This window comes from Patella vulgata, chromosome 2, assembly GCF_932274485.2.
Source record: "Patella vulgata chromosome 2, xgPatVulg1.2, whole genome shotgun sequence".
NCBI lineage: Eukaryota > Metazoa > Mollusca > Gastropoda > Patellidae > Patella > Patella vulgata.
Genome location: NC_065880.2, coordinates 64,200,965 through 64,227,312, shown reverse-complemented (window position 1 = coordinate 64,227,312; position 26,348 = coordinate 64,200,965). Strand labels below are relative to the sequence as shown.

At 35.0% G+C, this 26,348-nt stretch overlaps 1 protein-coding gene across 1 annotated transcript in view; it reads left to right on the top strand.

Moving 5' to 3' along the window:
• LOC126811191 (T-complex protein 1 subunit theta) overlaps positions 1-26,348 on the top strand; it is a 230,372-nt gene that overhangs the window by 73,368 nt on the left and 130,656 nt on the right. Inside the window, exons 4-5 of the mRNA XM_050536755.2 lie at positions 1,822-1,891; positions 8,431-8,559. Coding sequence (XP_050392712.2) covers positions 1,822-1,891; positions 8,431-8,559 — 199 coding nt within the window. The remainder of the gene's footprint in view (positions 1-1,821; positions 1,892-8,430; positions 8,560-26,348) is intronic.

Below are 26,348 nucleotides of genomic sequence, written 5' to 3'. Positions count from 1 at the left end.
GGTAGTTACTACATATTTTATTCCATGTCAGTTTACCGTTATATAATCTCGTCATGGATTGTATTGTGAATTACGATAATCGCACGTCTTTGACGCTCCAACGTTCCATGACAGGTCCATATGAATTCCAGATAGATATTAAAATTTTAATTGGATCATACATTTTTGATGGTTTCACAAACCAGTTGTTAGTTAAATTTAAATCTTCATTGAATATAATCCACTGATAAAACACCGAATACTCCGAGAAACAGTCATTAATAATATATTTTTTCGAAAGAATCGCCATTACTGATGATACGCGACATCGTTGGAATTAGGTCAATGAATCAGCGATGTTATAAGCTTAAGTTTTAAATATTGTTTAACGTTATGATTTTTTACTTGATAATACACATGCTGACAGAAGCTTTATTTTATAAATGTTGTCGTTATTATTGCAGACTATTCCAGATAGTCAAACAAAATTTTATTTTATAGCAATTTCAATTATGGTTGTCACGTGATCAGTGTGTCGTTTGTCTATCATCATCAAATGAATAAAAACTAAAAGGTGACAGACAAAAACTAAACGATTACGCAGAGACATATATTAAGTTTTACCGACGTAAACCTGTCTTTCCTCCGCTGGTGCACTACTCACTGTAACTACGAAAGGTATGGCGATCTTTCTTTTGCGTTTGATAGTACATGTATGTATCACCACCCCCGTTAAAGTATGAAAGATTTGTCTGCTTTGGCTCCATTTTGTGAAGATCATGCAGACATAGAGCAGCGATTTTCAAGACGGTAGAAACCGCCATACCCAAGTTACTATAAATAGCACCAGTTTTCGACACACATGGTCAGCACGTGATTTTTGACACGAGGTATGAATGGAAAGATAAAGTAGCAGTTAATTTTGTTGAGGTTTATGATTTTTCCGTTATCATTGTTCACCGGTCCCATTGACCAACGGGAAGTTAAAATACCGGTTATTGGAAACTCTGAAATGCGTGAAAACTAGCCAGTATAAATAACAGTTTTCAAAAGAAAGTATGTAAAATAGTAAGGTATAAAGAGATAAGCCTCGTAGTACCTTTTATATTGAGTATAAATGTAATTGATGGCTAAGAAATTTCAAGTAGAGTGGGTGAAAAAAGGGAAGGCACGATATTAAACTACACCGGTAACTCTTTTTGAAAGGAGATACAGAATACCGCCTGTTAATTATCACATGCTTTTAAACTCGATAACCGTGACGCTGTTTATTGTTGGGCGTACAGTTTGTAAACTCGCCGGCTACCCTTTCTATATTACGTTCTATATTACGTAGCAAAACTCTGTATACCAGTACATTTATACTTAAAGAAGTACTCCATTTTACAAACTTTTCATGACATAATAAATTCTCAGATGGAATCATAATATAGCCGGCGCAATTAACCAAGTAGCCGGGGAAATTTGCCGGCGGCCGGCTGTTAATGAAACCCCTGTATATTGTATGTACTTTTGTAAAAAGAAAATACTGAAAAAATCTAATAGATATCTGCTTCTCAGTGAGGTAGAATGTTTAAACTTGGTGTAGATGTTAGTTATGTGAATATCTTGATGAACATTTTCTGCCTAGGAGATAACCAATTTGATTGACCAAGACTTCAGAACACAGTGAGAGGGATTAAACTGGGTCGATAATGAGCATTTTCATTAAGTGTTTAATGAGTGTCATCTATTTATTTTGGGTGAGGGAAGGGGACATTATATAGTCTTCACTGTTGACTTGTCTATGGGATACATAATTACCTCCTTTGTATTCACATGACTACATTTCTATTACTGTAGGGTTTGTCAGTAACTGAAGTAATCGCTGGCTATGAATTGGCATGTAAAAAGGCATTGGAAATTTTACCAGGTGAGTAAGTTTTATGGTCTCTGACTTTATATTATGTTAGAAGACAATTGTCACAAAATTGATGTAATAGCAATAGCAAGCGATATCTGTAAATATTGTTATCGGCGGATACACAGCCATTTTGCCGATACTGGAGATGCCGATATCTGTTCAAAACGACTCGGTAATTACCTTTAAAATATTATTTGAGTTGTGAACAAATCATTATTTTGCTTGACATGAGGTGCAACTAAATAGCAACGTGCAGATGCGCATTGCTATTTAGACGTATCGGTAATACATGACTATCATAGGGGCTGTAAAAAGGAAAGAATAAACAGTAAAAAATCCTTACCGGTCTCCGTTATATAAATAGCCACGCGTCCGACAACCATCCGTCCACAATCGTTTGTGGACTCTCTACAGGTCAAATTTTTATCCAATTTCAACGAAACTTGAAATATAGATTTATGTCCCTAAGATCTCGGTTTCCATTGATTTTGGCATGTATCGGACCGTAACTTCATGGATTATGGTCCCTGATTGTATGAAAAATCACGTTTTTAGCTTGTGGACCCTATAGGGGTCGCAATTTTTATACGCCCACATATCTCGGTTCCTTTCGATATTGGCATGTATCGGATCATTACTTCATGGATTATGGTCCCAGATTGTATGAAAAGTCACGTTTTTAGCTTGTGGACACTCGAGAGATAACAATTTTTATCCAATTTTGATGAAACTTGAAATGCATGTTTATAACCCGAATATCTTGTTTCATTTCGATATTCGCGCACATCGGATCGTAACTTCCTGAATTATCCGATTTAAAAAAACGTTTTAGTATATCACTGTTACACCCTAATGATGGTTGAATTCAATTTTGATGGAACTTGAAAAACATTTTGTGAAAATCGGACCGAAACTGCCGGACAAAATGGCCACCCTTCGTACACAAAATATGGTATATCAAGGTTGTGGACCCTCTAGAGCTCACAATTTTGATCTGATTTTGATGGAACTTGAAATGCATGTTTATAACCCAAAGATCTTGGTTCTTTTTGATATTTGCGCGTCTTGGATTGTAACTTCCTGAGTTATGGCCCTTGACTGTTCGAAAAATCGCATTTTTAGTTTGTGGTCTCTCTAGAGGTCACAATTATTATCCGATTTAAAAAAACACGTGAATATATCACCGTTACAGTGTAATGATGGTTGAGTTTGAATTTTTTGAAAATTGGACCAAATCTGACGGACAAAATGGCCGCCCCTCGAATAATGCAAATGATGGAAATATGTGGTATATCAAGGTTGTGGACGCTCTAGAGGCTAAAGTTGATATCCAATTGACTTTAAATTTATGTACAGTGTTTAAAGCCATGAGATGAAGAATCCTGTTGATTTTTAACTATCCACGGCCATGTATGGTCGCCGATTAGTGCTGGGTATCGATAATCGGTATCGAAACAATCTTATTATTTTCACGATCGTAATGAAGAATGGATTACGTGTTTTAAATTCAAACCATACGATGTTTTTGTTCGTCTAATTAATAATAAACTGTCTCATATTACGTATAAATTGTTTAAATAATGTAGCCTTGGTTCCGAATGACGAAATACCATTGATAGGCCTATGTATGTGCAGAAACCAAAATAAAATGAGCACGAGTCGATTCAAAACATTGCGTACGTGAGCGCGACAAATACCAACATGGTGGACAAATCGTTGTCGATTCGTGTGCAAAAACTAAAGAAAATGTAATAGCCTAAAGAGCTTGTTATCACGAATTCGTAAATTGTTTATTATTATTAAAAAAATACAGCCTTGATTCCGAAAGAAGAAATACAAACGTTTTTGTCATCCATCATTGCTATGTCATTTATAAATAATGAGCAGACGAATTCTGAAAGGGGAAAAACTCTGAATTATTTACACATCCGGGTATCTCCAATTTAGCGAATTCCATGATATGGCGATTATTGTTTCAAACTAAAGTATTGTTTAAATGTGGGTGAATTTATTTTAACATTTTTTTTAAAAAGCTAAATTGAGATTGAGACTTTCAAGTAAATATAAAGTGACCGATGTAGGCTATATATATATATATATGAAGGATTAAGTCACAGAAAACATCGAGTCGACTCCTACGCACGCACGAAAAATAGACGAAGAGAACGATACCGGTACTCGATAGTGCTTTTTGGCATATCTTATCGATACTATCGATATTTTACCCAGCTCTACCGATATATAGCAATAATTTCAACTCTATATATGGCTACATGCCGTTTTTTTAAATATTTTTTAGAATAGAAAAATTGTACTAAAAACGGTACGATAAGAATTTTCTCATTATAACTGTAAGGATGCATTATTTTTGTAAAAGTAATAAAAATATTGAACGTGATGTGATAGGCAGGCCTGTAACATTTTGACTGAGAAACAAGATCTACAATAAACAGATTTACATATGATCGACATATTAAAACCTTCTAAATAAGCTGATAATATCATAATTCATGACATAAAAATTGGCCTTGGATTTTCAATTTTTGGCCTTGGATCAAGGTTGCACTTTGGCCTTCGATCGAAAAAAACGAATTTCGAGCCCTGCTGCCAGAGTTATGGCCCTTGATCACTTATAAAAATCTTGTGGACGCTCGAGAGCCTAAAGGTAATATCCGATTGACTTTAAATTTATACAGAGTGTTTAAGGTCATGAGACGAAGAAGTTTATTGATTTTCACCGATTTCCGATAATTACTGCCAGTGTTATGGCCCTTGATCACTTAAAAATCTTGTGGACAGTTAATATCCGATTGACTATAAATTTGTACACGGTGTTTAAGGTCGTGAGATGAAAAAGCCCAGTGATTTTCAATGATTTCCAATAATTACTGCCAGAGTTATGGCCCTTGATCATTTTGAAAAATCTTGTGGATGCTCCCGAGACCAAAGTTATCATCCGATTGACTCTAGATTGATAAACAGAGTTTAAGGTCTTGAGACGAACAAGTTTATTGATTCTCAATGAATTTTTATGACTTGAGCTAAATCCATGATATTAAATGTTTTGTGTACTAAACGTTAGCATGGGGCAGAACTAAATGCCAAACAAATTCTAATGATTTTCTGATAATTACTTTGAGTTGTTAATCTTAATCAGCAGATTTTAGTGTATTATAAATGTTTCATTACTGACAATAGAAAAAATATCCGACAACTCTTGTTGATTGCTCAGACAACTTAGCTGCTGTGGGCGTATGTTTCATTTCCTGGCAACCTATCTTTAGTTAATATTTTGTCTGCTTCATATGTAAATAATCTTAATTAAAATCAACCTGTCCAACAACACCACAGCGCGTGATTAAACAGATCAGCTAAACACACTTCGGGAAATTTAACAGTTCATCTAATAGATAAACACTGCAGCCGCATAGATAAATAAACGCGACCTTGATTGAAACACACCACTCAGGATAATTATACCATTCATCTAATAAACGGGACAATGATTGATACACCCCTTTCGGGAAAATAAACGATAAGTATTCAACTACACGATAATAGCAAGTAAACAATTTTTATACGCCTTCATTTTCATGTGGACGTATTATGCCATCGCCCCTGTCCGTCCGGATGTCTGTCTGTCTGTCCCTCCGTCCGTCCACAATTTGTTTGTGGACACTCTACAGGTCACAATTCTTATCCGATTTTAACGAAACTTGAAATATAGGTGTATCTCCAAAAGATCTCGGCTGCTTTCGATATTGGCATGTATCGGATCGAAACTTCATGGATTATGGCCCCTGTTTGTACGAAAAATCACGTTTTTGGCTTGTGGACCCTATAGAGGTCACAATTTTTATACGCCCACATTTTCATGTGGACGTATTATGCCGTCGCCCCTGTCCGTCCGTGCACAATTGTTTGTGGACTCTCTACAGGTCACAATTCTTATCCGATTTCGACGAAACTTGAAATATAGGTGTATCCCCAAAAGATCTCGGCTGCTTTCGATATTGGCATGTATCGGATCGAAACTTCATGGATTATGGCCCCTGTTTGTACGAAAAATCATGTTTTTAGCTTGTGGACCCTATAGAGGTCACAATTTTGATCCGATTTTGTTGAAACTTGAAATGTAAGTTTATAACCCAAAGATCTCAGTTCCTTTCGATATTTGCGCATATCGGACAGTAACTTCCTGAATTATGGCCCCTGATTGTACGAAAAATCACAATTTTAGCTTGTGGACCCTATAGAAGTCATAATTTTTATCCGATTTAAAAAAACGTTCTATTATATCACGAATTTCCTGAATAATGGCCCCTGATTGTACGAAAAATCGAGTTTTTTGGCTTGTGGACCCTATAGAGGTCATAACTTTTATCCGATTTAAAAAAAACGTTTTAGAATATCACCGTTACACCCTAAGGACGGCTGAGTTCGAATTTCGTGAAAATCAACCTAAAATTGACAGACAAAATGGCCGCCGTTCGTTTTCAAATAGTGTAAAAAATATGGTATATCAAGGTTGTGGACCCTATAGAGGTCACAATTTTTATCCGATTTTGTTGAAACTTGAAATGTAAGTTTATAACCTAAAGATTTCGGTTCCTTTCGATATTTGCTCATATCGGACCATAACTTCCTGAACTATGGCCCCTGATTGTTCGAGAAATCGCATTTTTAGCTTGTGCACCCTATAGAAGTCATAATTTTTATCCAATTTAAAAAAACATATTATTATATCACCATTACACCCTAAGGACAGCAGAGGTCGAATTTCGTGACAATCGACTCGAAATTGACAGACAATAATGGCCGCCGTTCGTTCTCAAATAGCGTAAAAATATGGTATATCAAGGTTGTGGACCCTATAGAGGTCACAATTTTTATCCGATTTTGTTGAAACTTGAAATGTAAGTTTATAACCCAAAGATCTCGGTTCCTTTCGATATTCGCGCATATCGGACCGTAATTTCCTGAATTATGGCCCCTGATTGTACGAAAAATCACGTTTTTAGCTTGTGGACCCTATAGAGGTCATAATTTTTATCCGTATTATTATATCACCGTTACACCCTAAGGACGACTGAGTTTGAATTTCGTGAAAATCGGCCCAAAATTGACAGACAAAATGGCCGCCGTTCGTTCTGGAATAGCATAAGAATGTTATATCAAGGTTGTGGACCCTATAGAGGTCACAATTTTTATCCGATTTTGTTGAAACTTGAAATATAAGTTTATAACCCAAAGATCTTGGTTCCTTTCGATATCCGCACATATCGGACCGTAACTTCCTGAATTATGGCCCCTGATTGTACGAAAAATTGCGTTTTTAGCTTGTGGATCCTATAGAGGTCATAATTTTTATCCGATTTAAAAAAACGTATTATTATATCACCGTTACACACTGAGGACAGCTGAGTTCGAATTTCGTGAAAATCGGCCCAAAATTGACAGACAAATTGGCTGCCGTTCATTCAGTTCCTTTCGATATTTGCGCATATCGAATTGTAATTTCCTGTTAGCTTGTTCTCTATCCATCGTTATCAAATAACGTAAAAAATATGGTATATCAAGGTTGTGGATCCTATGGAGGTCACAATTTTTATCCGATTTTGTTGAAACTTGAAATGTAAGTTTATAACACAAAGATCTCGGTTCTTTTCGATATTAGCACATATTGAATTGTAATTTCCTGAATTATGGCCCTTGATTGTAGGAAAAATCACTTTCTTTTTAGCTTGTTCTCTATCCATCTCTCGAAAATGTGGGCGTATCCTGCCTGGCAGCCGCTGGTTCATATTTAATTCCCGTACGGTATTCAAATTTATGTCAGTAATATTCCTACAAAATTCGTAATACGATAGAATGAAAGTATGCCGACTACTGCCGATCTGTACCGTTTCAATAATGGCAATCAAAAAAACAAGTTTTGGTATGCGAATTACGTCATAAATTGGTCGGCTGCTTTATTTGTTTATCAATGACATAGAACTGTACTAGATACGATCTATGATGGCATTAACTGCCCGGCAAATGTTCGATTCAAATGCACATAAAATGTGCAACAAGCTAAAAAAAACATAAGCACATGCAAAGAGGCTGAAAAAATGTGAGAGGGTCTGATCTTATTAGTAGCCGGTGTGTTTGTGTTGTTTACTAATGGGCAAATAAATAAAATGGTTTCAGGGTAGATGCAAAATTTTCTATAGCCTTCTCGACGAGAATGTTTCTAAAGGATATTCCCCATCTTGTTGCTTGGGACTTGTGTTTAGATTGACAATGTTTAAGAACAAAGTTGTGCTTATGTTTTTTCTTGGAAGACCTAAGAACGTGATTGTGCTTACCATGAAGTCTACTTAAAATCTAAGCACAAGAATGTTCTTAAGAATTTTCTGGAAACACAAAATAAGGTAAGTTTATTTAAATGCAAAGTCTACTGAAAATCTAAGGACAAGAACTTGCTTAAGAATTTTCTAGGAATCGTGCCCTGGGTTCCAGTGTTACTTGCCATATCCTTTCAATTTGTTTTAAATATATTATAGACTTAGTTGTTGATGAAGCTAAAGACTTGAGAAATAAAACTGAAGTTAGTAATGCCATTAAGACTGCAGTGATGAGTAAACAGTATGGAAATGAAGATTTTTTAGCACCTTTAATAGCTAATGCATGTAGTAAGTAATTTTCAAATATCATTATTATTATTAGTATTATCCATTCAGTAGTTTCTTGAATAATACATGCATAAATATTTATTGTCGCCCGCCTTTCAAAGAAAGCAGGCAGGGGTTTCATTAAGAGTCGGCCGCCGGCAAATTTCCCCACCTACTTCGCTCATTGCGCCGGCTATATTTTGATTCCATCTGACAATTTGTTACATCATGAAAAGGTTGTAAAATGGAGTACTTCTTTAAGTATACATGTACTGGTAGTACAGCGTTTTCCTACGTAAAAAATATAGAACGGGTAGCCGGCGAGTTTACAAACTAACTCATCTGCACGCCCAACAATAAACAGCGTCACGGTTATCCGGTACTGTAGTCTGTAGGCCTAGTCACGTTAAAAAGTACAATGCGATAATCAAGAAACAAGCGGTATTCTGTATCTCCTTTCAAAAAGAGTTACCGGTGTAGTTTAATATCGTGCCTATCCTTTTTTCACCCGCTCTACTTGAAATCTTAACCATCAATTATAAAAAAAAAGTTACAAGGTTTATCTGTTTATACCTGACTATTTCACATACTTTCTTTCAAAAACTGTCATTATACCGACTAGTTTTCAAGCATTATATATCGGTAAACTGACATGGAATAAAATACGTAGCAACTAGCCGACCCTACACCCAACAATAATAATGTCTGAAAAACGACAGTTAACCCTCTCGTCCTATTTGAACAAGAAACATAAAAAAGGTGATATTATTGAGTGAATTTTCGGTGGTACATTAATCAAATCCCCCAACTGACAATTTTGGACACAACCGCATCCACCTGTAATGGTTATGTTTACCTGTAAAAAAAATGTACAGCTGTGTCAATTGCTTGACCTACTTTTGACCTTGATCAATGACACACGACTAGGGCCTTCTTTCACTTCCATTGTGACCACATCTCTTAATCAGTGGGACAGTTCAATGCCGACTAGTTTTTTATACGCCCACATGGAAATGTGGTCGTATATTGCCGTCGGTCCATCGTCCACAATTTCTTGTGAACACTCTACAGACTACATTTATCAACCGATTGTTTTGAAATTGATGTTGTTTGCATTAGTGGGATGAAGAAGCCTATTTAATTTCAATAACTTCTGTTAATTTCTTCTGAAGTTATGGCCTTTGTTTCACTTTATTGCACCTTGTGAACGCTCTAACGACAAAAGTTATCAACCGATCTGCATGAAATTTATATGCATCATTTAAATTAGTAAAACAAAGAAGCCTATTGAATTTCAGCAATTTCCGTTAATTACATCTAGAGTTATGGCCCTTGTTTCACTTTGTTGAATGTTGTGAACGCTCTAATGACAAAAGTTATCAACCGATCTGTATGAAATTGATATGCATCATTTAAATTAGTGAAATGAAGAAGCCTATTGAATTTCAGCAATTTCCGTTTATTTCTTTTGGAGTTATGGCCCTTGTTTCACTTTGTTGCACCTTGTGAACGCTCTACCGACAAAAGTTATCAACGAATCTGTATGAAATTTATATGCATCATTTAAATTAGTAAAACAAAGAAGCCTATTGAATTTCAGCAATTTCCGTTAATTACATCTAGAGTTATGACCCTTGTTTCGCTTTGTTGAATCTTGTGAACGCTCCAATGACAACAGTTATCATCCGATCTGTTTGAAATTGATATGCATCATTTAAATTACTGAAATGAAGAAGCCTATTGAATTTCAGCAATTTCCGTTAATTTCTTCCGGAGTTATGGCCCTTGTTTCACTTTGTTGTATCTTGTGAATGCTCTAACGACAAAAGTTATTATCCGATCTGTATGAAATTTATATGTATCATTTAAATTAGTAAAACGAACAAGCCTATTGAGTTTCAGTTATCACCTGAATTAGTGAAATGAAGACAAACAAGCCTATTGAATGTCAGCAATTTCCATCAATTACATCTAGAGTTATGGCTCTTGATTTACTTTGTTGAACTTTGTGAACTTTCGAACAACAAAAGTTATCATCCGATCTGTATGAAATTCATATGCATTATTGGAATTATTAAAAAGAAAAAAGCCTGTCGAATTTGAACAATTTCTGTAGATTGCTTCCAGAGTTACAGCCCTTGTTTTAGATTTTAGAACCTTGTGAACCTTCAAACAACGGAAATTATAATGTCATCTGTATGAAATTGTCTATTAAATTCCCCTAATTACCTGCAAAAGAATAAATATGTGACAACCCTTGTCGACTGCTCGGACGATTTAGCTGCTGTGGGCGTATGTTTTGTTGCCTGGCAACCTATCTTTTTTGTTTTTGTTGGGTTTTTTGTCTGTGGGGGGGGGGGGCAGGATTTTTGGGGTAATGCAATAGAAATATCATCAATTTAGGCCTATTGATCAACTAACTAAAAAAAAATAATAAAAAATAGGCCTGCTTTATTTGGATAGGGCCTATTTCTATAATCTGCAGGGATATAAATTCTAGGTTTCCGTTGCTCTGTAAAAATCAATAAGTAGGCCTACCTAATTAAAAAAAACAATCACATAGATTCTACTAACTGGTATCAAAATAATTGTATGCCTAAACAATTTATATTTTACATGATGTTCTCCCCAATAATTGTATTTTATTTCATTTATTTGGATGAGAAAATAACAATAATTTTTTTTTTAAATTTAAATTTTTTTATTTACATGTATATGTGGTTAGACCTATATATTGCCACCCCCAAGCATTTGTAAATGCGATCACTTGAAATTTATAAATTTTTATAGGCCTACAGTGTTTATTCCCAATGTTTCTACAGAATCACAATTCAACAACCATTATCCCACTTAGCTGCTGTGGGCGTATATTTCTGTGTCTGGTAATCTCTCCTTGTTTCAGAGGACAGAGCTGAAGAAACTGTACCTATTATTTCATCATCATCATCATCATCAGAATGTATGCCTTTGGCTTTAATTCCATCATCTGTACATCATGTACCAGTTATTCCATCAGAATCAAAATCATCTATGCCTATTAATCTGTTATCATCATCTATACATATGCCTATTAATCTGCCATCATCATCTATGCCTATTGATCCGTCACCATCATCTTTGCCTATTAATCTATCATCATCATCTATACATGTGCCTATTAATCCGTCACCATCATCTATGCCTATTAATCCATCATCATCTATGCCTATTAAATATTCGAGTCGATCGCTATTTATTATTAGACTCGAAAGTCCAGAACCAAAAATATCAATGACCCGAGTCACAGTGAAAATGTTACTATTTATATCTCGGTCGGGTGCAGATAAAATCTTCAATAATTTTTAGAATCGACTCTTTTATGCTGGTTTTATCAACAACCTGAGTCATAATAAAAATATTACTATTTATACATGTATCTCTCTCGGCCGCATGAAGATAAAATAATGAATAATTAATATTGAGAATCGGCTCTTTTACACTGGTTATTCGAGTCTCGTAGCTAGCTTTGCGTTACTTTCGTATATGATTAGCTCTAAATCACACCTAACATGACATGTAATTATATAAATTATTAGTAATAATATTTTAAAATTAGTTTACAAGAAAATGTTCAAGTTGACTATGGATGTAATTAGGGACAGACTTTTTATACAAAAATATCTCACTTTGTTGGACACTTCCGATGTGAATGTAAATAGAAGAGCCGTGAAAACATGTCGAATAAAATAACTTCTTACTTTTCCCAAATCTCGGACACGGATATCCCGGCTAGTGGGACTGTTCCAGAAAATTCAAAGACTGGTACTGTATGTCTCTCATGAAGACACTAATAAACGGGGGCCGTCGCCGTCACCAGTTCGAAAATTACAAACACGAACCGTAGAAAAGTGGATCAAAAATGACTTGGCAGCTTCTGAACCATTTACGACAACTCAAGATGTCTATTCTTTAGTTAAATTTGAATCTTAATCAGAGTTTTTAGGATTTAGTCCCCAGCCCCACCAAAGAGATTAATGATATTATTATATGAACTTTAGTTGTATTCCATATACATATAAAAACTTAAAACTCCAGGTTGTATGTGAGTCATCATTTTATTTTATTAATAAATGTATGTATAATAATATATATAAACATAGTAAATTTCAACAGATTTTTGGTTTTATATACTTTATAAAGTATTTGTCAGGCTGAAAATCTGAAATGTCCGGCCGAAAATCAGTTCAGCCTGACATGTCAGGCTGAAGGAACCTTAGCAGTTATTTCAAGGCTTGATGCCTGTTAATCTCACTGTAACCCCTGTATCGTCAAATAAGGGGTTTATAGCGCTAAAAACTATGCATATAGTTTAATTTCAAAACATCGTTTGATATTGATAAAAATCGTTTGGAAATTACAAAAATCGTTTAATTAGTATAGTTTAATTTAATGATACACCGTTTAATTTCTCCGAGAGGGGTTTAGAAATGGCCGAAGCGTTGACTTGTCTAATGCGTTTAATTATTAGACAAGCAGTCCAATTTCCCGAGATGCATTTAAAAATCAACACCTGTTAATTTATCTGCTATGTTTAACTATAAGATGAATCGTTTTTTTTCCCGCGAGCCGTTTATGAAGGGTGAATATAAAAAAAAAACACCCATAGATGCTCGCCTTACCGTGGTCATAGTATTATTATCCATTCAAAATAGTAATTCCGCCATTGACAAATACATCAAAAATCGGTAAATCACGTCCTAGGTAATTATACATTTGGAAAGCCGTAAATCGCATCCCATTCGTTCGTTCCTGGAGTTTTACGTCCAGTTCCACCTGAGGTGATATCGTAGACAAGTCAAACATCCCAGATAATATATCTTCTTTAAGTCACAAATGAAATAACTTCCACCTGTAGTAGGGTGAGCCACCATAAATAAATATCTCCAAATATCTCAAGAATTACGCCACAATATTTAAATCAGTTTCACACAATTATAGTCACTAAATAAACGATCATGTTGTACTTAATAAGCTATGACCATTTAATGATTTATAAATAATAGACTGAAACTGGTTCCAAGTTTCGTCCATAACATCCAGACACTTTTGAGTAAAAGATAGGTTGCGTGCCCTTGTTTTGAAATTAGTCTCACTTAACCAGTGTACCGACCATTCTACGTCTGATTGACAGGTCGGGATAATCAAGACTACCTTTTTACGAAACATAACAGAAAGCTGGAACAAGAAATTGAATTTAGAAAAACGCACGTTAGCCAGCTCAACAATTGTTTTTAGAAGCTTGTAAAAGTAAAATGAAACTACTGCTAGTATCATGTTCCTGCTAACGAAAGTGATTCAGAGATATTATTTGTACTAAACCAAAAGATGCCGCTCTTAACGATACAGTTAATGATAAAGCAATTTAAAAAATAAAACGAACGTAATTTCTAAATCTGCTGTAATAACCAAGAAGCTAAATTTTACTGCTATTCAAAATCGTCAACAATAGATTTTTTACGGCTGTAATAGTTGATAGATTTGTAGAGAATTGCACGTGCCATGGCTATTTATAGTATCATACAGTCCACCTCTGATAGTTCGAGACTACCACTGAAGCGTGCACATTAGCCGTGTCGAGACCAACTTTCTGTAGAGTGCATGGGTCATCCTACTCTTGGCAAATAATAGAAAGACTTGATAAAATATGAGACCCGTCAATCACATCTTTTTGCCAAGCTAGGGAGAGAGCATACAAGGGTTTCAAGACAGTCAAAAATAAAAGCAGGTGACCTACAAAATTTAATGTTTTTATTCCCTCCAGAATGCCCCTGGCCTTAGTGTCATTATTCACAACAGCCAGTGTTTCTAAATGACTTGTTATCAGGTTGTAATCTTTCTTCAGTTGACTTGCAGCTAGAAATTTGTGCTGGACCCATCTTGTACCATTTGATTTACAGGGCTTTGATGCATGAACACCCCAGGCCTCACCCAATTCTCGAAGTTCATGTAGTTTCTTTGGACTTCTGTACAATGTGGAGCTTTTCTGTAACTGTATCCATGAATGTATTTTTGAAGGCATCTCTAACAGACAATTCAAGCCTGTGATTAAAGCAGTGTACATTTATAAACCAAGGAATACCGTCCTCACGAATTTGTGTGGCCAAACCTCGGTGGACACCCATATTGACACTTGCACCATCGGCACCAAGACCTATCCATTTTTTCTTGAAGTTAGTAATACCTAAGTCGGTTAGAGTTGATTCTATTAAATCTTTCAAACCCTGGCCAGACCCATCTGTTACTTCTTTAAGTTTTAACATAGAACTTTTAACTTCCCCAGTTTTATTGTCAATATAAATTACATATATGATTTCTTTTTCTTGAGTTGCATTATCGGTAGTTCATCCAGATTTTCCGGCATGGTTCTCCCTTGTCAGTGATGCAGGACGGAGGGGCTGACAAGGAAAGCTGTCTAGTCGTTCGGATGGGACGAAAAACCGAGGTCCCGTGTACACATTGGCGTGCACGTAAAAGATCCCTTGGCAGTTGGAATTCGATGTAAGAGTAGGCCGTAGTGCCGCTGTCCGGGCAAAATTTCCCTCATAGCACACTGTATGGCGTATGCCCGTCTTCATTAGCCCAGGTTAGGAGCAGAACAGTAGGACGTTAAACTCCATTTCATTTCATTTGCATTATCGGTGCTCCAGTCCGTTAATATTGAAAAGTAATTTGAATCATTTATTTCAGAAACCATTTGTTTTAAAATCACATCTGAGATACATTCTGTAAATTCTCTGCACCCTTGGTAATTTATGTAAGGTCCCACCAAAGAAACACCATGCTTTTGTTCCAGTTCTGCAATTTTGATAAACTTTGCAAATGCCATCTCTTCCTTGGCCATCATATAAGAAAGTTATATTAATTTTTTGATTCTATCAAACTCCTTGTCTTCGACAATGGCAAAACTTTTACCTGAAATTACAAAATAAAATAGACGGTAAGCTTATGTAATTTTAATTCATCAGCCCCCTCCCCTCTCTCCTTTATAAAATGTCAAAAGAGCCAGAATAACTTCAGTAACAAAATCTGCTGAAATAAACAATTTACGGGTGACTGAACGGTGAATGTGATCCAAATTAATTTTATAAGAACTGTTGGTCGGATGGCAGATGCATGCCACGTACAGTTTGAGAGACAGGGATATAAAAAGAAACTAACAATTTAAGGCATCCCGGATAATTTCCACAAAGTTATAAAATGTGTTAATGTTACTATGATAAGTGGATTGTCGAGTCATTAGCAACCAACAGCGGCATCTGCCATCTACTCTAGTCGGGATTTACAAGTCGTATTGTCGGGGTGTCAACAGGCTACTATTTTTATATTTTGTAGGCCGATTCGAGTACGGAAATTTCAATAAATTTACCTAAAGGTGTGTTTTTGTAGATGTCTTCTAAAGTTAGTGTCCCCTTGGCCATCGTTTCTGCTCTTAGATGCTGGTCCAACTTTCTGTGTTTTGTTAAATTGTCTTTCTTTAAGGCACTGCCAGGGACGCCGGTAACAAACGTATAGGAATAATTTCGATGGCATTTTAGGGAATCAACGTATTTTAAACACAACAAGCATTTAATGTTCACAACAAAGTCATTTATTGCTGTAATGTCCATCCATTCGTTGTTTGGGTCTAGTTTGGACTTCCAATTTGAGGCAGTTTGGACTTCCAATTTGAGGCAGTGTTGACAGATACTCCACGATTTGCTAAAGACGCCATATTTCGTCTGCTCTTTCGCACGCGCTCTGTGAATGAACGACTCGAACATTTGGTCATTTGGCTGATGTGATTTGCGCTCGATAAATCTGACGTCTGGATGATCCAGACCTTTTTTTTTAAATTTCCGATATTCATCCGTGCAGAGGGAGAAAAAGGAAAGAGAATATCAAAGAAATGTCAAGAAATCGTTATAAAATTGTCTACAACTTTTCACAGTCAAAAAATATAAAAGCAAAATTTATGATTAGCATTTGTGCGAATCAAGTTAGCTACTTTGGAGCAAATTGATTAGCAATCGGCACGATTGGATTCACAAAATGCGATGCGACTCTGGTTTTTGAGACCCCTGGTACTTTTTAACTTGTGTTTTGAGTGCATTATCAATAAAGAACAAAAACGAAACTTGTATCACTAGAAAGGTAATTTAATTGGCTTTTTATATGCTCACATTAAAATGTGGACGTATATTGCCGTCCGTCCGTCCACAATTTGTGAACGCTCTAACGCCAACAGTAATCATCCAATTGTTTTAAAATTGATATATGTTGTTTACATTAGTGAAACGAAGAAGCCTATGGAATTTCAGCAATTTCCGTTTATTACTTCTAGAGTTATGGCCCTTGTTTCACTTTGTTTAATCTTGTGAACGCTCTAACCCAAAAAATTATCATCCTATCTTTCTGAAATTTATGTGCATTATTTGAATTAGTGAAACAAAGAAGCCTATTTAATTTCAATAATTTCCGTTTGTTACTTCTAGAGTTATGGCCCTTGTTTAACCTTGTGAACGCTCTAACGCCAAATGTTATCATCCGATCTTTCTGAAATTTATATGCATTATTTAAATGTGTGAAACAAAGGAGCTTATTGAATTTCAGCAATTTCTGTTTATTACGTCTAGAGTTATGGCCCGTGTTTCACTTTATTGAACTTTGTGAATGCTCTAACATCAAAAGTTATCTGCCAATCTGTATGAAATTTACATGTGTCATTTAAATTAGTAAAGAGAAGAATCCTATTGAATTTCAGCAATTTCCGTTTATTACTTCTAGAGTTAAGGCCCTTGTTTCACTTTGTTCAACCTTGTTAATATAAGTCCACATTTGTGACCAATGCCGGTCTCGACTGAGCCATCGTTGTTCCTCCCCGTATAGACTTAGAAAGTAAAAGCGTATCCTGTAGATGGGCATGCCGACATCCATACCTTCAATCCATGGTATTGAATGAAGCCTAGCCTGCCCTTAAATTTCACCATAGCCTCATCCACACTGACTTCCTTACCAGGTACAAAATTATTCAAAAAAAAATTTTATACGCCCACATTTTCATGTATACGTATATTGTTGTCGCCCCCCTCCGGACGTCCGCCCGTCCACAATTTGTTTGTTGACACTCTACAGGTCACAATTCTTATCCGATTTTGACGAAACTTGAAATATAGGTTTATCTCCAAAAGATCTCGGCTGCTTTTGATATTAGCATGTATCGGATCGAAACTTCATGGATTATGACCCTGTTTGTACGAAAAATCAAGTTTTTAGCTTGTGGACACTATAGAGGTCACTATTTTTATCCGATTTTGTTGAAACTTGAAATGTAGTTGATAACCCAAAGATCTCGGTTCCTTTCAATATTCGCGCATATCGGATCGTAACTTCCTGAATTATGGCCTCAGATTGTAAGAAAAATCTCGTTTTTAGTTTGTAGACCCTATAGAGTTCATAATTTTTATCTGATTTAAAAAGTATTATATCACCGTAACACCCTAAGGATGGCTGAGTTCGAATTTTGTGTAAATCGGCCCAAAATTGAGAGACAAAATTACCGCTGTTCGTTCTCAAATAGCGTAAAAATATTGTATATCAAGGTTGTGGACCCTATAGAGGTCATAATTTTTATCCGATTTTGTTGAAACTTGAAATGTAAGTTTATAACACAAAGATCTTGGTTCCTTTCGATATTTGCGCATATCGAATTGAAATTCCTGAATTATGGCCCTTGATCGTAGGAAAAATCACTTTCTTTTTAGCTTGTTCTTTATCCATCTCTCGAAAATGTGGGCGTATCCTGCCTGGCAGCCGCTGGTTCTAAATGGTCCAATAATGGGCGAATCTTGTACAGTTTGTCATAATTTTCATGCCCTTTTTCCGGCTGGGATGAACTGTCATTGACATGAAGATACCTGAGAACGGATTGATATATGTTTCTGGACATTGTTTTTATACGCCCACATTGAAATGTGGTCGTATATTGTCGTCGCCCCTGTCTGTCCGTCCGGCGTCCACAATTGCTTGTGGACGCTCTAGAGGCTAAAGTTAATATCCGATTGACTTTAAATTTATATACAGTGTTTAAGGCCATGAAAAGAAGAAGCCTTTTGATTTTCAGTGATTTCCGATAATTACTGCCAGAGTTATGGCCCTTGATCACTTTAAAAAAATCTTGTGGACGCTCTACAGGCCAAAGTTAATATTCGATTGACTTCAAATTTATACACAGTGTTTAAGGTCACGAGAGGAAGAAGCCTATTGATTTTCAGCGATTTCCGATAATTACTGCCAGAGTTATGGCCCTTGATCACTTCAAAAAATCTTGTGGACGCTCTAAAGGCCAAAGTTAATATCCGATTGACTTTAAATTTATACACAGTGTTTAAGGTCATGAGACGAAGAAGCCTATTGATTTTCAGCGATTTACAATAAGTACTGCCAGAGTTATGGCCCTTGATCACTTTGAAAAATCTTTTCGACACTCTAAAGGCTAAAGTTAATATCCGATTGACTTTAAATTTATACACAGCGTTTATGGTCATGAGATGAAGTCTATTCATTTTCAGTGATTTTCGATATTTACTGCCAGAGTTATGGCCCTTGATCACTTTGAAAAATCTTGTGGACGCTCTAGAGGCCAAAGTCAATATCCAGTTGATTTTAAATTTATACACAGTGTTTAAGGTCATGAGACAAAGAAGTCTATTCATTTTCAGTGATTTTCGATAATTACTGTCACAGTTATGGCCCTTGATCACTTTGAAAAATCTTGTGACGCTCTAGAGGCTAAAGTTATCATCCGATTGACTTTAGATTGATACACGGAGTTTAAGAGCTTGAGACGAACAAGTATATTGATTTTCAATGAATTTTTATGACTTGAACAGCTAAATCCATGATATTAAAAACCAAACAAATTCTAATGGTTTTCTGATAATTACTTCATGAGTGTATTATAAATGTTTTATTACCGAAAGAAGTAAAAATATGCGACAACACTTGTTGACTGCCCGGACGATTTAGCTGCTGTGGGCGTATGTTTCATTGCCTGGCAACCTATCTTTTTTAATAAATTCATTTCCCAGGCTCTCATCTGTACTGCAATAATGGACAATTTCTGGCAAGTTGTTGATCTGCATCAAAATACTAACTCCTAAAAGCGTTTCAATTTCTTCCACCTCTACCGGCTTCCATGACGGGTTGGGATCAGTTTGTTGAAGACGGGCATATTTGTTGGTTTGATCTTTGATTTTATTAAAAAAAAAATTAGTTCGAAAATAAGTCGAAAAAAATAAAATAGGGTCAGAATCAACATTTGTGACCGGCCACATCTAAATGAGTCGGAATGCGGTAGAATCAATAATGGGATAAAGACAAAATAAGTGAAAATATTAATTTTGAACGAAATTGAGATTTTCACAAAAATTAGTCTATAAATATACTATCGACACAGAAGATCAAAATAGCAATAAAACATTTTAAAACACCTGTATTTGAACGTTTTGTAAGAGTACCGTATTCTTAAATCTGTCCTATTTCTCAAAATTCTCGGCGAATTTAGTTATTTTTCTTCGCTCGCAGTGGGACGACCGGTCATTTCTCTTGCATAACAATTGGCATTGTTGTAAAGCAGAGCATCTCTAGTTTATAAATATGATCAAAATATTGTCGATGAATTGATTTTGAATGGATACAATCGAGTTTTAAAACCCTCCAAAAATATAAATAAACTCCGCCTGTTGCCATGCTGTCCACACAACTCCTTTGCTGATTGGCCCGGACACCGCGTGCAAGGCATTATCGATAAATATTTGGTTTTGGCAATGTTTTTGGGTACAGATTGCCGTTGAGTGTTAATCGAAACCACGTGGCTGATGATGTAAATTAATCGACCGACGGCTCATTATTTACTCCGAAAAATTAATCCAAGTTGTGATTGTTTGATATCTTATATCATCTTTAAAAAAAATAATCTATAGGCCTTAAATGGAAATAAACAAAATGGCTAATAATGTTCTTTTCGAAGAGAATTTTATTGATAGCTGAATTCCGTTTAACGTCGCTTCTTCATACGGCATGCAAAGTAAGGAATGCATTTGGGATATCATTGTTCAAAATTCTCTTATCACAATGGGTCGAAAAAATGAGAACGACCAACGAGCCGAAATGCGACGATTCTCGAGTCTGCCATTGAGTATCCTCTGAATAATGTTGATATTTACATCAAAGCCAAAATGCACGAAAGTGAACGTAAACATTGACTATGAAATTGACATTTCTATAGTGACTCGTATTTTGATAACGCCACAGTACCTGAAAATAATAATAGACCTATCGTACACACAAAATCTTATTTTAATCCACGTGTTAAATGAACACGCGTCGGCTGTTGCGGCTTCTTTGATGACTATCCAATCAACAATCCTAATCTCCTGACCACTAGCTAATTGATGAGATTAACTGAGTTAAGCTCACTAAAGTTATATTATACACAACAGACTACTAATGTATAGATTGTTCTTCAGTATAACACTATCATGTGAATATTATGCCGTATGTGTTGTGGATGTTTCGTTAAGAAAGGAGTGCATTTATTAAGATTTTCATCGTCGGCACCCTTGAAATCCTATATAAAAAACATTAAACGACAAAATATAGCAAATAAATTGTGGAAATAGTTGGATCAAATTTTTACTACGATTTTCGTCTTCAACACCCCTGAAAACCCATGGAAAGATATCAGCGACAAAACAGCAGATAAATGGCCTTGTTGCTATGGGATTTTGTTTTGGAACATACCAAATCTTTGACTTGCTTTTTCTCAAAACTTACTTTTGTGAGTTGGGTAGCTTCTAATGGAAACAGCTCAGTCAATTTTTGCCCAATTCAAACAAACTATACACCAAATTGAAGGTAATGAGTTGGAGAATGTGAAAATAACAATAACTCAATTTTCAAAATTTCCTCATTGTGACTCAGTATGCTTTGAGGGGTCACATTTAAGGTGGTGGACATTAGAAAATTCCATTTTTTTTTAAAAATTGGGGTAATGTTACTATATTTACACATCTAAGAATACATCATGTGAATAATGCAAAAATGGCCGAAAAATTTTCCTGGGGGTACCCGTTGGTATGGCAACGGCTGCCATCTTGCATTTCTGGTTATTATTTTAGTCATCCTATTTCTCAGGAACTAGTCAACAGAATATATTCGAATTTTGCAGAGAGGCTACTGACATGCTTCTTTGTGCAATAGGAAAGTTTCATTACAAAATAATTAGAGAGAAAGTTATGAACATTTTAGTGTCATGTATAATTTTTTCTAAGTGTCATGGTTGCTGTGGCAACTATATATCTGCAACCATTTAGCAGATTTCAATCAAATTCTCTTATTGCACAAAGTAGTCATATATGATTATTGCCGTCGCCCCCGTCCGTCCGTTTGTCGGTCCGTCCGTCCATCGTCCACAATTTCTTGTGAACGCTCTAACGCCAAAAGTTATCATCCAATTGTTTTAAAATTGATGTATGTTGTTTATATGAGTGAGATGAAGAAGCCTATTTAATTTCAATAATTTCAGTTTATTACGTCTAGAGTTATGGCCCTTGTTTCACTTTGTTGAACCTTGTGAATGCTCTAACTCCAAAAGTTATCATCCGATCTTTCTGAAATTCATATGCATTATTTAAATTAGGGAAACGAAGAAGCCTATTGAATTTCAGCAATTTCTGTTTACTACATCTTTAATTATGGCCCTTGTTTCACTTTATTGAACCTTGTGAACGCTCTAACTAGGTGGAAAAGGTGATTTTGAGATTATGATTATACATTTGATTTTATTAGCTTTTCAAGTAGATCTCATCATTCTTCTCACAAAACTTTTTACAGATTCAAAATCGGATAACAACTTTTTTTTTTATTGAGGCTCAAAGTTGCGATTTTTGACTTTTCGCGGAAGAAAGGTTTTTCAACACTTTGAAAAAGCCATTTTTGGTGTTTTTTGTGATGCCATATTTCTTTTCATATCAAACCTATCAAAAATAAAGATGTAAATTCATGAAATACAACTTTAAGCCTAATTACGTTTCAATTTTTACATTTTTGTAATAATTACACTGATTTCCACAGCAACTGCAAAATACATAGGTTTTCTCAAAAATTCCATTTTGTCAGAGCGATTTTGGTCAATTTTTTCATCAAAAATGGTCTTGTGCATGTTATATCTGAAATATTGAACCTGGTTGTTATGTAATTTATAATGAGTAGTTATCAAGTATGATTAACAAAAAAAAAAAAAAAGAGTAAAAATATATATATGCCTTCTCTCAAGAGCTGGATATATGTTCATTTTCGAACAATTTTCCGCGGCACACAATTGCCTATTTTTTGGGCGTTTTTGGGACATTAATAAAATAAGGAATGGAGATACACAAGTGAAATTATGGGAATATGTCAAAAAGTTTGTGAATTTTTAAAATTACTTATTTCCAATCTGCCATATATTATCAATTTTGGTTGTCATAGCAACCAAAATGGAAAAAAAATGAAATTTTTGACCATTTTCAACGCTATTTATCATAACCCAAAAGGTCATCACCACATTTTAAATTAAGCAGTTTAAAATATTTGAAACCCATGTAATATCAAATGATATGGATTGTGTAAGTTTGAGAAAAATATGAAGGATTTTGAGCTGTTACCATAGCAACCACATTTATTTTTTTCCGAAAACCATTATTTTCCAATAATCATGAATTCAATATTGATAACTGTATTATTTTAAAAACAGAAGCTATTGGATAAGATTTTAAAAAAAAAATAAAATCAGAATATTTATGTCTTCTCCCAAGAGCTGGAAAGGAGTTCCCTTTTGAAGAACATTCTGCAGCAGCTAATTGTCTATTTTGGACATTATTAAGACATAAATAAAATATGAAGGAATTAAGATCTTGAAAAGAAATTTTGTTTACATGTATTTATGTTTGTGAATTTTTAAAATTACTGATCTTTACTCTTGTATATTACTTAATATTTGGTTGTTATAGCAATCAAAACGAAAACAAACACCCCAAAAAAGGCAATGTTATTCCATTTTCAATGGTGTTAACCCTGACAAACCAATTGATCACCACATTTTAAGTATAGTAGCAGAAAGCATTTTAGCATATATTTATAACCCATGGCATGTAATATAAAATATTAGGAATTGTATAATTTTAGTGAATTATTAAGGATTTTGGATGGTTATCATAGCAACCACATAATTTTAAAAAAACAGACAACTGTTGTTTCATTATCATTGTTCTCAGCATTCGTTTCTTACATTATTGTTAGAATTCTGCTTTTACATATTATTTTCTACTCAGAAGATAACATTGACCAATAAAAAATTATTCTCTAAAGAGTAAAAGTAGGTTACTCAGTTACTGATAGGCTATGGTAGGCCTAGTCATGATTATAAAGTCCTAGGCCGCAGTAGGCCTAAAAGCTACAATTTAACTCAAAGAATTGTTGTTTTTACTTCACTTTTGAATATTTCTATTATTCCTTCAAATCGGTATGTAGCCTATTGAGCAACTTCCTTTTTTGTATATTTTAATCAATGTATTGTAAATAAATAACAAATCAAGGCCTAAAGGCCTTACGTTTGTCGGTTCTTTCAACTTGTTTAACTGGCCAACAAATAATATGTGATACTCATGGTGTTAAATATAGTTTCCTAAAAAACCAAAGAATTAAAATTATAATAATTAGTATGACAACTGTTATATAATGCTAAATTATTTAATAAAACGTTTTGCGAAAATTGGGTATCCGTATCGATACTGAGTGATAGTCATTCTTAGTAATATTGTCGACATGACTGACCTAATTGAAATTCATAATCTATGTCGGTTCCATCATCTCAAACGAAATGTTGTAAATCGCCAACTGCAAATCCAGAAATTGAGCCATTTTTCAAACTATTTCAGCTAGTGTTAATTCTTTTGTTATTCCAACTTTATTTGGGTATAGTTCCCTTTTTAAGTGGGTAGAAATCGATGTACTAATTATCAGTAGTACTATACTATCTTCCTCACGGCTGCGGTCGGCACCGAGACCCGTGTGGATATTTTCTGGTTTCATTTCCATTCGTGTGCACAGAAATGGATTAAAATAGGGCTTGAATAATTCAGTGAACAGCGAATTTATGATTTCAGTGCATTGAAACATTCGTAAATGTTACGGAATTTTTCAATTCTTGAAAAATGTTTGGTGTTAAAAGTAGAGACGTGTGGTCGCTGGGATGAAATTTCCCTTCGATTTTTTTTATGTCCTGTCACATGGTTATAAAAGCGCGCGAAGATGAGTCACGTGATGTAAACACAGTCGGCCCTGCGAAAGGCGTGAATAAAATGGAATTGCTATCGTTATTTATTTTCAGGCAAGTCATTTATTCATATAACATAACGATTTCTTCATAAATAAACATCGAGTTATCATTTCGAGCTAAATTTACGGCGAATATGAGTCACAGGAACTTAGGATGGATTTTTCTTCTCGTGTAGAAATGATGTCATAACAAGGCAAAACTACGCAATTTATTTTTGACAAAATTGCTCATTGTATACAATTTTCAAATGCTCGGCGGCGGTTCTTAAAATGCTCCGAATTTGTTGATTTTAATAGCATTGAAACGACAATAAAATGAACTTTTGATCGGTCGGGGGTGCTATATTGGCAAATCGCCTCACAAAAAGATTACGTGAATTGAAGCGTTCAACTTACAAATAAGGCATGGTATTTCGAAATGCCGACAAAGCACCCCCGACCGATCGAAAGATCGTTCAATTACCTTTCTAATGATATTAAAATGAAAAAATAATATTAAAAATAGGAACCGCCGCCGAGCACTTGAAGTGGGGTACCCTCATTTCAAAACGTGACAAAAAATTTCAGCGTAACGTCAAAACACGGGAAATTGACGTTTTTCATCTTAGGTTTATGAAATTAAAAAATGAACACATATATAAAAATTATACCAAGCAAAAGAACAGGATATCGGCTTCCAAAATATTTTAAAATTATTACAAAATATTAAACAGCCACCGTATGACGTTAAGTTGAAATAAGGTTACAAATCGGGGAAAAATGACTTTCTTCCAACGCGGGCAATGGAGCTGTGACACCTACTCTAACGTCAAAAGTTATCATCCGATCTTTCTGATATTTATATGCATTATTTAGATTATTGAAACGAAGAAGCCTATTGAATTTCAGCAATTTCCATTTATTCCGTCTAGAGTTATGGCCCTTGTTTCACTTTATTGGTCCTTGTGAACGCTCTAACGTCAAAAGTTATCATTCGATCTTTCTGAAAATTATATGCATTATTTAAATTAGTGAGACGAAGAAGCCTATTGAATTTCAGCAATTTCCGTTTATTACGTCTAGAGTTATGGCCCTTGTTTCACTTTATTGATCCTTGTGAACGCTCTAACGCAAAAAGTTATCACCCGATCTTTGTGAAATTTATATGCATGAATTAAATTAGTGAAACGAAGAAGCCTATTGAATTTCAGCAATTTACAATAATTACTTCCAGAATTATGGCCCTTGTTTCACTTTGTTAAACCTTGTTAATGCTCGATGGATGAAAGTTATCATCCGATATCTATGAAATTTATATGCATCATTTAAATTTGTGAAACAGAGGTCTATTGAATTTCAGCAATTTCCGTCAATAATTTCTAGAGTTATGGCGTTGTGAACGTTTGAATGATAAAAGTGATCATGTGACCTGTATG